At 36.8% G+C, this 12,748-nt stretch overlaps 1 protein-coding gene across 2 annotated transcripts in view; it reads left to right on the top strand.

Moving 5' to 3' along the window:
- Smarcc1 (SWI/SNF related, matrix associated, actin dependent regulator of chromatin subfamily c member 1) overlaps positions 1-12,748 on the top strand; it is a 142,281-nt gene that overhangs the window by 37,636 nt on the left and 91,897 nt on the right. For both annotated transcript variants that reach the window (XM_046436403.1, XM_046436404.1), the window contains exons 7-8: positions 2,468-2,537; positions 7,837-7,912. In XM_046436403.1, the coding sequence (XP_046292359.1) occupies positions 2,468-2,537; positions 7,837-7,912 (146 nt within the window). The remainder of the gene's footprint in view (positions 1-2,467; positions 2,538-7,836; positions 7,913-12,748) is intronic.

Here is a 12,748-nt window from a genome sequence, read left to right as displayed (position 1 = left end):
AACCGACTTCAGTAGATATTTCTTCAAAGAAGATATACGAATGGTAAACAAGCACATGGATGCGCAACAACACTAATTATCAGAGAAATGCAAATCAAAACCACAATGAGATCAGCTTATACATGTAGAATGGCCACTATCAAAAAAATAGAAACTAATAAATGTTGGAAATGATGTATAGAAATTGGAAATTCTGGGCTGGGGATGTGGCTCAAGCAGTAGCGCGCTCGCCTGGCATGCATGCGGCCCAGGTTCGATCCTCAGCACCACATACAAAAACAAAGATGTTGTATCCGCCAAGAACTAAAAAATAAATATTTAAAAAAAAAAAAGAAATTGGAAATTCTTTGCACTGCTGGCAACTATGAAAACTGTGCACTGTGGCAACTATGAAAAAGCAGTGAAAAGGGTCTCTGAAAAATCTAGAAGTTGTAGTATTGTTTATCGCAGTGATGGGAATCAAACTCAGGACCTCAAGGATGCTTGGCAAGTAGCCTACCACTCAGCCACATCCCTAGATCTAAAAATAGAATTAACAATCCAGTGATGACACTTCTGGCTATTAATCCAAAAGAATTAAAAACAGGATCTAAGAAGAAATATTTACACAAAGGTTGGCTTTTTTGCTGTTTCTTGGCTTTCAAGGGGCTTTTTTCAGAACTTACTCTTACTACTAGAATTAAGTTTCTAAGATAAATTCAGACTATCAAAGAAGCACATGATAACCAGTGCTGAAATGTAGAATTAATCCCAACTGTGATTAAAATCAGTAAAAATTATTAATTTGTACCTATCTGCAAAATGAACACAATGCTCATACTTTTTCTTTTTTGGTACGGGGATTGAACTCAGGGGTACTCGACCCTGAATCACATCCACAGCACTATTTTATATTTTATTTAGACAGGGTCTTACTGAGTTGCTTAGTGCCTCATTGCTGAGGCTGGCTATGAATTCACAATCCTTCTGCCTCAGAAGCCCGAGCTGATGGAATTACAGGCTTGCACCACTGCACCTGGTTTATACTTTTGTTTTTAAATGGTGCTGGAAATCAAATCTAGGGTCATATACACACTAGGCAAGTGCTTTAACCCACTAAGCTACACTTGCAAAGTTCTTGTACCCTTGTTAGGAGTGCTAGATTAACAGATATGAGACAACTAAAGAGTAATAAAAATGATATTAAAAAGATTTTTCTTTTTTTTTAAATACCTCCTAGGTGCTGATGATCAAATCCAGGATCTTACACATGCTAGGCAAGCATTGTACCACTGAGGTGTATCTTCAGTCCTTAATGTAGCATTGTCAAGCAGTGTAGGACACCAGGAAAAGTGAATTTGTAGAAAGAAGAATAGTAAAGTGCCTTCATCAAGGAGATGAGGCATGACTCAAATCTTGAAGTTAATGCAGAACTTTGTAGAAAACGGATGTGAGGTTGTACATTGGAAATGAAGCTGTGAAGATTATAGTGATTGTGACTTGAGTGGAAAAGAGGGATAGACAGATGAAAGGGAGGGGGATAGTTTACTGCCGTTGGTTTTATCCAGAGTGGCAGATAGTAGCCAGGTGCGGTGGCACAACTTGTGATCCCAGTGATTTGGAGACTAAGGCAGGAGGATTGTGAATTTGAGGCCAGCCTCAGCAACTAAGTGAGAGCCTATTCAAAATGAAAAGTTCTGGGGATGGGGCCTGTGGCTATAGCTCAGTGGCAGAGCGCTTACCTAATAGGTATGAGGCACTGGATTCCATCCTTAACACTACATAAAAATAAACAAACAAAATAAAGGCATTCTGTCCATCTATAATTACAAAAAAATTTTTTTAAAGTGCTGGGGATATAACTCAGTGGTAAAGCAGCACTGGGTTCATTTCCCAGTGTGTATTTGAGGGAGTGATAGATAGTAGACCTAGAATCCAGAAAGTCTGAATATATAAGCTGAGAAATTTTTCTTTAATTTGGTAGATGGCCTTAATTAAAAATCTCTTTCCCTTCCTTCTCAATGGCCCCGTTCATAGTAAAACTGTTATGGTTTGGATGTGAGGTCTCCCCTAAAGGCTTACATGTGAGATGGTACAAGAAGGTTCAGAGGAGAAATGATTGGATTCTGAGAGTCTTAACCCAATCAATGAATTAATTCCTGATAGTGATCAATTGAGTGGTAACTGAAATGTTAGGGTGTGGCTGGAGGATGTGGGAATTGGGGATGCGGTTTTGAGGAGAGTAGAGTCTTTCTGCTTTCTGATCATGATATGAAATGCTTCCCTCTGCGGTACCCTTCCTCCAAGATGTTCAGCCTCACCTTGAGCCTTGAGGAATGGAGCTAGCTATCTATGGATGGTGAGCTCTGAAGTCATTTAAAGCAGATCAAAAGAAAACCAAAAAGTCTTGATAACAATTAAGGCTAAATCATAATTGGCTCACTTATTTCATCAGTTTAATTAAGGTTTTTCTTTTTTCTCTTTTCAGAAGAATGGCTGAGACCGGTGATGAGAAAAGACAAGCAGGTATTAGTACATTGGGGCTTCTACCCAGACAGGTAATTTTATTTATTTATTTTTTGAGTTATAGTTGAATACAGTACCTTTGTTTTATTTATTTTTATGTGGTGCTAAGGACCGAACCCAGGGCCTTGCATGTGCTAGGCAAGTGTTCTACTACTGAGCCACAACCCCAGCCCCTTATTAATTTATTTTTATGTGGTGCTGAGGATTGAACCCAGCACGTGCAAGGCAGATGCTCTACCACTGAGCTACAACCCCAGTCCCCAGAGAGGTAATTTTTTATTTTTTATTTTTATTTATTTAGTGCCAGGAATTGAACCCAGTGGTGATTAATCACTGAGCCACATCCCCCGCCCCTGCCTGCCTCCTTTTTTTGTTACTGGAGATTGAACAGAGTTAGAGACAGGGTCCCACTGAGTTGCTTTGTGCCTCACTATTTGCTGGGTCTGGCTTTGAACTCGAGATCCTCCTGCCTCAGCTTCCTGAGCTGCTGGGATTACAGGCCTGCACCACTAGCTTTTTTTTAATCATTATTTTAATTGCATGTATTTATGGGATACAGTTTGATAATTTGGTACATTTATAGAGCATATAATGATCAAATCAGGGTTAGTGAGCATTTCTATCTCCTTAAAATTTTTAAATATTTTTAGTAGCATTTAATAATTGTACACATTTATGAGGTATGTTCCGATATTTGAATACAAATGTGTATTTAATCTGTACTGATCAAATCGGGGTAATTAATGTTTCCATCTCCTTATCATTACTTTGTGTTTGGAGCCTTTGAGATCCTCTCTTCAGATAATTAATATTGATGTGTATGCTCTGAGGTATGATATATATATATATACACACACACACACACACACATGCATATACATACATACACACACATACATATATGTAAGTCAGGCTTTTGACTTATTAAAGGTATGGAATTCTATGAGATCACAAATTGTGTTTTTTTCCCCTCTCAAAAAACTGAGCTTCTATGCATTTGCAAAGAGGTTTGGTTTATGGTATTAGGTTGCTAGTTTAGATTTGTTTCCTTTAAGAGATGAATTTTTCTTCTTCATATTTGTGACTGGCTTGTTTTGATTTTTCAAAAACTATTAAAGATGAAATTATGTCTGAGAAGTTTTTCCAGTCATAAATTTATTTACCTAGTGTTGTTCCTACTCTTATATGTCATACTGTTTGAGTATTTGTAGCATGAATAAACAATATTACATGTAATACTTTGATGTTAGTGGTAGTGGGTAGGGGGTACTTTTTAATAGTATGCCTGTCCAGGGCACATGGATTTAGGTATAGCTTTCCATGTACTTTATTTTCCTGAATTTACAGGAGAACTGTTTTGGTGTTGATTTTATTCTGGTCCTGCTATGTAGAGTGGGACAGTCAACTCCCTTCTGATTCTTGCCTTCCCAAGTTATTTGAATCAAATCCTAGACACATCATTTTACCATAAATATTTAAGTATGCATTTCTAAAATATAAGGAATCATTTTTAAAAGGAAATAATCATAACATCATTGTCAATACTAAAAAAAAAAGTAATAATATTACTTAATATGAAATACCTTGCCATTGTTGTCATGTAAGTGATATATTTGATTGATGATTGATATTTGTTTGAATTAGAAGTCAAATAAAATTCACCTGTTTGATTAACTGGTATATATAACTAATTCTAATTTATAGGTTCTCCTTTGTCTTCTTTACCCCTCTCTGCAATGTACTGTTTTAGAAACCAGGTTGTTTTTCTGTATTTTTTTTAAATTGATATTTGGCTATAGAGGTTGATCAGATTCCATTTCCACTGAGGAGGAATAAGACTGTTGAAAGATGTTTAGTCTTCAGTAGAAGACAAAAAAAAAATTGTCTGATTTTGTGTATGAGGTGCTTTTGTTTTGTTTGATTATGGTACTGGGAATGGAACCCAGGGCCTTGTGCATGCCAGGCAAGCACTCAATTACTGAGATAAATCCTCAGCTGCCCTTGCCCTCACCCTCATTCCCGCCCGCCCGCCACCATGGTCTTTAAAGACAGGCCCTTGCTAAATTGCCCAGGCTAGCCTTGAACTTGTAATCCTCCTGCCTCAGCCTCCAGAGTGGTTGGGATTACATGCCTAGGCCACTATGCCTGGCTATATTTATTTTCTTTTGTTCTGTTTTTGTTTTTTTGAGACTGGGTCTTACCATGATACTTAGGCTAGTCTCAAAGTCCTGTGCTCAAGTGATCCTCCAACCTAGCCTTCCTCCTAGCTAGTTAGGACTACAGGTATGTGCTACTGTTTGTGGCACAGTAGTTATATATTGTGATAGTAGGGATTGAACTGAGGGGTGCTTTACCAATGAGCTATATCCTTAATTCTTTTTCTTTTTTAGTTTGAGAAAGGTTTCACAGATTTACTGCAGTTGGACTTGAATTTGCAATCCTTCTGCCTCAGCCTCTTAAGTCACTGGGATTATAGTCATGTGCCACTGCACTTGGCTCATAATTATAGTTTTAAAAGAACGAACTGCGTCTTTAGATATGTTCAGTTGGAGTCAGGTGCAGTACTTTGTATTGAATCCAGAGGCATTTTACCATTAATCAACACTCTCAGCCCCTTTTAATTTTTTATTATGAGACAGGGTCTCACTAAGTTACTTGGGTGTTTGCCAAGTTGCTTAGACTGGCCTTGATACTTGTGATCCTGAGTCACATGAGTTTCAGGGATTACAGGCGTGTTCCCCCGTGCCAGCAAGATGAACAGACCTGTGCTACTCCCTAATGTTTCTGAACTGACTTCTAAGTAGTGTCTAAAACATACAATTGAAAATTTAAAAATACATAAACAAATGACATAAAGATAAATCATCTATATTTGATTAGATATCATTTGGTTTTTATAATAATTTATTGGCCTGTGTATTTGTATTAAGAGTTTTACTTGGTAGATAATTTTATACTTATGTCAAATTTGTGTTAGAATATATGTAGTGATTTAGATTAGTGAGTTGAAGCTCACTGAGAGATCTTTGAGTAATGAAATGAACTATGTAGATATCACAGCAGTGAGGAACATTCCAGGCAGTAGGTAAATAGCCTGTGTAAAGTGTACATAGGCTTGATGGCACATGTTGAAGAATTAAAACCTATGTTGCTCAGTTATAACATGAGTATGGAATAAAAGGAGAAGACTAGGAAAAGGAGTCACATTGCTGCATAGTGACAGCAGTGGAACTAGATTTTGAGTTCTTGGCAAGCCACTATTAGGGTGTGTGTGTGTGTGTGTGTGTGTGTGTGTGTGTGTGTGTTGCTGGGGATTGATCCTAGGGCCTTGTACATGCAGGGCAAGCACTCTACCAACTGAGATGTATCCCCAAGCATTGTGAGTCTACTCTGACTAGATGGGATCCCCAGGCAGATTTTGTTTGAGTAGTGGAGTTTTATGGACAGGCTGGGATTTCAAAAGGATCATTTTGGTTGGTTTTGTGAAAAATTGACAGGAAGGCAATGGATGAAGCAGGGAAACCAGTGAACACAGTGAAAGATTGAGAAGAAGGTAGACTCTGGACAGTTTGAATGAAGAGCAGTAGAATTTGCTGATGGTTTGATTTTAGGATGCATTTGAGAGTAAAATCAAGAATGTGTCCAAGGATTTTGGCCTGCACAGTTGAAAAAATGGGGGTTGTCATTTATTGAGAAGAGGTTGATCGACTGTAACGTGCATTATTGCAGTCTGAATTCGTTTACAAATTGAGCTTTAAGTGTGTTAGGTTTGGAACACTTGTTATACTCAAAAGAGGTGTGGAATTGGCTCTTGGATTTATGAGTTCAGAATTCAGAATAGAGGACAGATACAAGATTTTAAATCGTTAGTATTTGTTTGAAGTCACAGGAGTGAATGAAGTCACCAAGAGTTTTGTTCTAACAATTGAGCCCTGGAGCCTTTACTTATTAGAGGTTTGGGGCAAAGTCTAGAAATTGGCAACAGAGGTGAAAAAGAGCGGCGACGAGAAGAAACAAACACCAGGTGAAAAGTACTGTTCTGAAGGATAAGAAACACTTTTTGGGAACAAGAACTTGAGAATTCTGTGAACTGAGTTGCCCGTTTCAGGCAGTATTAAGGCTATAATAATGACTAATGCCAAGGAGATTTCTTGGTACAGTAGTAAAGACAGAACTGATAACTTGTTATAATGGTGTAATGATAGTATTTTAAAATTACATTCTCAATCTTTTTTTTTTTGGGAAGTCATAGGGATTGAACAAAGTCTTTGAGCATGCTAGTTCAGTGTTCTGCCACTGAGCTACTTCCCTAACTCCTTTAAAAAAATTTTTTTAAATGAATTGAGCATAATAACAGGATATAAAGTCAGTACCCCAAATCAGTTGCATTTTTATATATTGAAAATGAAAATTCTAAAAAGGAAATGAGTAACAATCCCATATACAATAGCATCAGAAGAATAAGACTTTTTTTTAATGTATTTTTTTAGTTGTAGTTAAACACAATATCTTTATTTTATTTTTATGTGATGTTGAGGATCGAACACAGGGCCTTGCATGTGCTAGGAGAGCACTCTACCGCTGAGCCACAATCCCAGCCCTAGAATAAAACATTTTGAATTTAAATTTAACAAAGAAGTGAAATATTTATACAATAAAAACTATAAAACTTTACGGAAAAAAGTTAAAAAAAATATAAATAGAAAACTATCCCATGATAAAGAGTTGGAAGGATTAATAGTGTTAAATTATCAATTATACAAAGTGATTTTATAGATTCAGTGAAATTCCTGTTAAATCCTCTTTCCATATTTTTTTATTGGTGCACTATAGTTGTATGAGGTTTGTTGTTACACGTTTGTACGTGTTTACAATATAACAAAAAATTTTGGCCAGTATCACTCCCCAGCACTTCCTCCTCCTCTCTCCACTTCCTGCCCGCTGGAATTTTCTCTCTCTCTCTTTCTGTCTTTTGGTATTAGGAATTTAACACAGGGATTCTTTACCACTGGGGATGTATCCCCAGCCCTTTATATTTTTGTTTTGAGATAGGGTCTTGCTAAGTTGTTCGGGCTGGCCTTGAACTTGTGATTTCCCAAGTTACTGGGATTAAATGAGTGGGCCACTGTGTCCGGCTCCCCCCCACACCCCCAAGATAGGGTCTCACTAAATTGTAAAGGCTAGCTGCGAACTTATGATCTTTCTGCCTCAGTATGTTGGGATCATAGGTATATACCACTGTACCTAGCTAAAATGTATCCTTATTGTTTGATAAAGATTAAGAATGAAATTTGATTCTAATTTGTTTTTTTAATTTTATTTATTTTATAGCTATGATACTTGGGTCCATAGTAATGATGTTGATGCTGAAATTGAAGATCCACCAATTCCAGAAAAGCCTTGGAAGGTAAATGTTTGTTTAAAAAAATATCTTTGATGAAATTTAAAATTCTGATGAGGTATCTTTTTCTTTCTTTCTTTCTCTCTTTCTTTTAAGAGAGAGAGAATTTTTTTATATTTTTTAGTTTTTGGTGGGTGCAACATCTTTATTTTTTTTTAAGTGGTTCTGAAGATCGAACCCAGTGCCCCACGCATACCAGGCGAGTGCGCTACCACTTGAGCCACATCCCCAGCCCAAGCTATCTTTGTTTAAAAATTAAGGGCAACACAGTATGGACCTAGAAAAAAAATTTGCCGGGGGGGGGGGGGGGGGGATATTACAGATTGAACCCAGGAGTCCTTAACCACTGAGCCACAGCCTTTTTTATTTTTTGAGACAGGGTCTTGCTAAATTGCTTAGGGCCTACATAATTGCTAAGTATGGACTTGGACTTGTGATCCTCCTGCTTCAGCCTTCTGAGTCACGGGGATTCTAGTCATGAGCCACTGTGCCCAGGTTTAAAAAAAACTTACATAATCTATTAACCCATCTTAACTCTAAATTTAATCTTTTAAGGAGATACAGAAAAATTATTGCCCGTTCTAGTCATCCTTTTTAATAGACATCCATAACCTCTTCTCAAGGTCTTGGATGAAATGTCTATATTGATGGAGAAGAATCCCAGACCAAGTCAGATTTTGGTTGGAGAGAGCAGTAGAGTTTGAATCATTGGTGTGTCATTTAGGAAATTTGGAAGCAGTTCCTAAATGAATTTTACTATGATACAGATTTGTTTTATTAACCAATTCTATTATAATGATAAGATTCTGCATTGACCTCCCCCCCAACAGTTTTATTTCTTTTTTTTTGGTTGTTGTTTTTTGTTTTTGTTTTGGTGATGCTAGGGATTGAACCATGATTCCACACGTTATTTCCCTTAACTTTAAACACAGAAATAATTTTTGCAATTGCAAGAATAGTACAATCAAAAAACTACTTTATACCCATCTCCACGATTTCTTCTATTAATTCTTTGAAGAAATTTATCCTTTTGTGTGTTTATTTTTGAGGTGGGATCTCACATTGTTGCCCAGGTAGGCCTCCAACTTTTTTTTTTTTTGTGGTGCTGGGGATTGAACCCAGGGCCTTGTGCATAAGAGGCAAGCACTCTGCCAACTGAGGTATATCCCCAGCCCCTGGTCTCCAAATTTTGATCCTCTTGCTTCAGCCTCCTATGTATATAGGACTACAGGTATGCTGTGTTGTGTCTGGCTGAAATAAGGTGTTTTGGTTTTTTTCTTCCTTATTTTTTCTTCTCTGTCTCTATTTTTTTTTTTTTTTTTTATTTGGTATTAGAGATTGAACAAAAGGGGTGCTTTACCACTGAATTACATCCGCAGCCCATCTTACTTTATTTGGAGACAAGATCTTGCTGTGTTGTCCAGGTTGGCCTCAAACTTGCCATCCTCCTGCCTCAGCTTCCCTAGTCCACTGGGATTACATGTATATGCCACCACACCAGACCTTTTTTGTGTGTTTTTGTGGTACTGGGGCTTAAACCCAAGGTATGCTACCACTGAGCTACATCTCCAGCCCTTTTTAATTTTAAGACAGGGTCTCACTAAGTTGTCCATGCTGGCTTTGAACTTGATATCCTTCCGCCTCAGTCTCCTGAGCAGCTGGGGTTATGCTTGGCTTGACTTTTGTTTTTAAAAGAATCTTTATTTGCAGTAATTTTAAACTCACAAAAAAAATAGGGAAAAAAATAGTATATTGCATACTTCTGAAATCTTTATCCAGATTTGCCTGTCATTAATACTTTGTTCCTTCTTTGATTTATCATTTAAAATCTACATGTCTTTGTTCTCACCCCCCCCCCCCCCCACATTGTTTTTGTTTCTTGGTACTAGGGATTGAACCCCAGGAATGCTTACCCACTGAGCCACATCCCCAGCCCTTTTTATTTTTTTATTTTGAGACAGCACTTCCCTAAGTTGCTTAGGGCCTTGCTAAATTGCTGTGGCTGTCTTTGAACTTGCTGTCCTCCTGCCTCAGACTCCCAAGTCCCTGATATTATAGGTGTGTTCCACTGTACCTGGACCTAACCTTTTTTATTTTTTCATTTTCATACAAGGTTTTGCTAAGTTGCTTAGGGCCTCACTAAATTGCTGAGACTGGCTTTGAACTTGGGATCCTCCTGCCTCTCAGCCTTCCAAGTCCCTAGGCACATGTCCCTGTGCCCAGCTTAAAATTTTTTATTTTTATGTGATCAGTTTTTTCCATCTTTACTGTTAATTGCATCCAGAATTTTAGTTGGATTTAGCAAAAACCTGCCTTGTTAGGAATTCATATTGTTTTATTCTAGCTGTCAAATAGTTTCACCTTTTAAAGTTAGATCTCTAATCTGTTTTGATTTTATTCTGATATAAAGAATGGATCTCATCATGTTCTTTTCAAATGGTTATCCAATTGTTTATAGTTAGATACATAATGTATTAAAAAGACCACCTTTTCCTCAGTGATTTGACATTTACTCTATACTAGGTTTCCATATGTGGTTGAGTTAAACATATTCTCTTAACATTGTGTTTAATGTTTTCCTTTTAGCCTTTAAGGCATTCATTTCCCCCCTTTTTTTACCATTAAACTTCCTACACTATTGTGTACATAAGTTTAAAATTTTAAAGTGTATTTCGTGAAAATATTTTAAGTTTTATATATATACATATATTTTTTTAAACTTTTCTTTTTTTAAAATTTGTTTTAATTAGTTACACATGACAGTAAAATGATCTTGACATCATACATTTGAATCAGATGGGATATAATTTCTCATTTTTCTGAGTGTACAGGTTGCAGAATTACATTGGTCATGCAGTCACGTATATACTCACAGCAATAATAATGTCTATTTTATTCTGCTATCCTTCCATTACCCCCTTCCCCTCCCCTCCCTTTTCTTTTTTTCATAATATGTACATCATTAAAGTATTACCTTAATTCCCCCCCCCCTTCCTAGAAACTGTCGTGCTTATTTGTGCTATTAAGAAAAGTTTGTGTGGGATGGGGTTGTAGCTCAGTAGTAGAATGTACCTTGAGTTCAGTTCCCACTACTCCCACCAGAAAAGAGAAGTCTGTTTATACCTATGGTTAAATTTTTTTTTTTTAAGAGAGAGAGAGAGAGAGAATTTTAATATTTATTTTTTAGTTTTCAGCGGACATAACATCTTTGTTTGTACGTGGTGCTGAGGATTGAACCCGGGCCGCATGCATGCCAGGCGAGCGCGCTACCGCTTGAGCCACATCCCCAGCCCCTAAAGTATTTATTAGGAAAATGTTAACTTTACTTTTCAATGGTTGAAATTATTGCTTAATATGTAAATTAGAGAGGTTTTTAAAACTATTTTCATATACCATATAAAGTTGGGTGGGGTTTGGGTCATAAATATGATACCTGCATTTAGAAAACTAGTGAGAAACATCCCCTTGAGTGACATTTCAGTGAGTTATATCTGTTTTTTTCCCATGATTCCTTAGTATAAATGATTGGAATTGGTAAGTGCTTGTGAGGAAGAAGGCAAATAATGACATATTTTTCTTTGATTCTTTTTAGTAAAATGGAATTGCTATTTTTTGGTTGGATATAATTTTTTGGGGTTCTGGGAATAGAACCTGGGCTTTACACATAGTAAGTGTGTACTCTACAAGGAAACTCCACCTCCAGCCCTACAAGGACTTTTATTTATTTAATTAATTAATTTTAAAAAACTAGTTGATAATGGACCTTTATTTATTTGTATGTGTATGTGGTGATGAGAATCGTATCCATTGCCTCATGCGTGATACGCAAGCACACTACCACTGAGCCACAACCCCAGCTCTATTTTATTTATTTTTATATGGTGCTAAGGATTGAACTCAGGGCCTTGCACATGCTAGGCGAGTACTCTGCTGCTGAGCCACAAGTACTGCTAAGCCCCTACAAGTACTTTTAAAAGTAAATAATGATGATGGGGGGGCTGAAGATTTAACTCAGTTAGTAGAGTGCTTGCCTCACATGCCCAAGGCTTTGGGTTCAATCCCCAGCACCACAAAAAAAAAAAAAAAAGATGATGGTTGGATGCTGCAAGGTTGTAATTCCAGAGACTTGGGAACCTGAAGCAGGAGGAACATAAAGTTCAAAGCTGGCCTAGGCAACTTAGCAAGACTGTGTCTCAAAATAAAAAATAGGAAGCACTGGGTTTGTAGCTCAGTGGTAGCGCGGCCCCAAGTTCAATCCCCATTTGCTCCCCATCCCCCCAAAAAAGCCAATAATAACTATAACTAAAAACATCCTGTCAACAATAAAAACAAATTGTAAATATATTAAATCAGTGGGGGTTTTTTACTTTTTAAAAAAATGTGTTTTAATTACATGTGACAATAGAATGCATTTTGACACAAATGAAAAATCAGTGTTTTTTTTTTAACTTTGTTGATCACATAGCTTTGAGAAATCAAAATAAAGAACTCCCTTCTATTTTCAGTTGACACAACATTTTTCCTTAGTTTAAATAGTTGTTTAAGTACATGGCTTCCATAATATTGTAAATACTATGTTTTGGTATAATTCGTGAACTCTAAATAACATTGGAATTCATACCCTCTTTTCTAAAAATAAATGAATAAATGTTCTAAAAATAAATGAACGGGCTCTTTTTTAAAATGTTAAATATGGGGCTGGGGTTGTGGTTCTGTGGTAGAGCATTTGCCTAGCACGGGTGAAACACTGGGTTTGATTTTCAGCACCATAGATAAATAAATAAAATAAATATCCATTGACAACTAAAAGCAAAAATGTTAAATGTTATATATTTTTTCTTC

Source organism: Marmota monax, unplaced genomic scaffold (assembly GCF_021218885.2).
Source record: "Marmota monax isolate L192 unplaced genomic scaffold, Marmota_monax_Labrador192_F-V1.1 WCK01_AAM20220418_F8-fsc00021, whole genome shotgun sequence".
NCBI classification, from domain to species: Eukaryota; Metazoa; Chordata; class Mammalia; order Rodentia; family Sciuridae; genus Marmota; species Marmota monax.
This window is presented reverse-complemented; position numbering and strand designations above follow the sequence as displayed.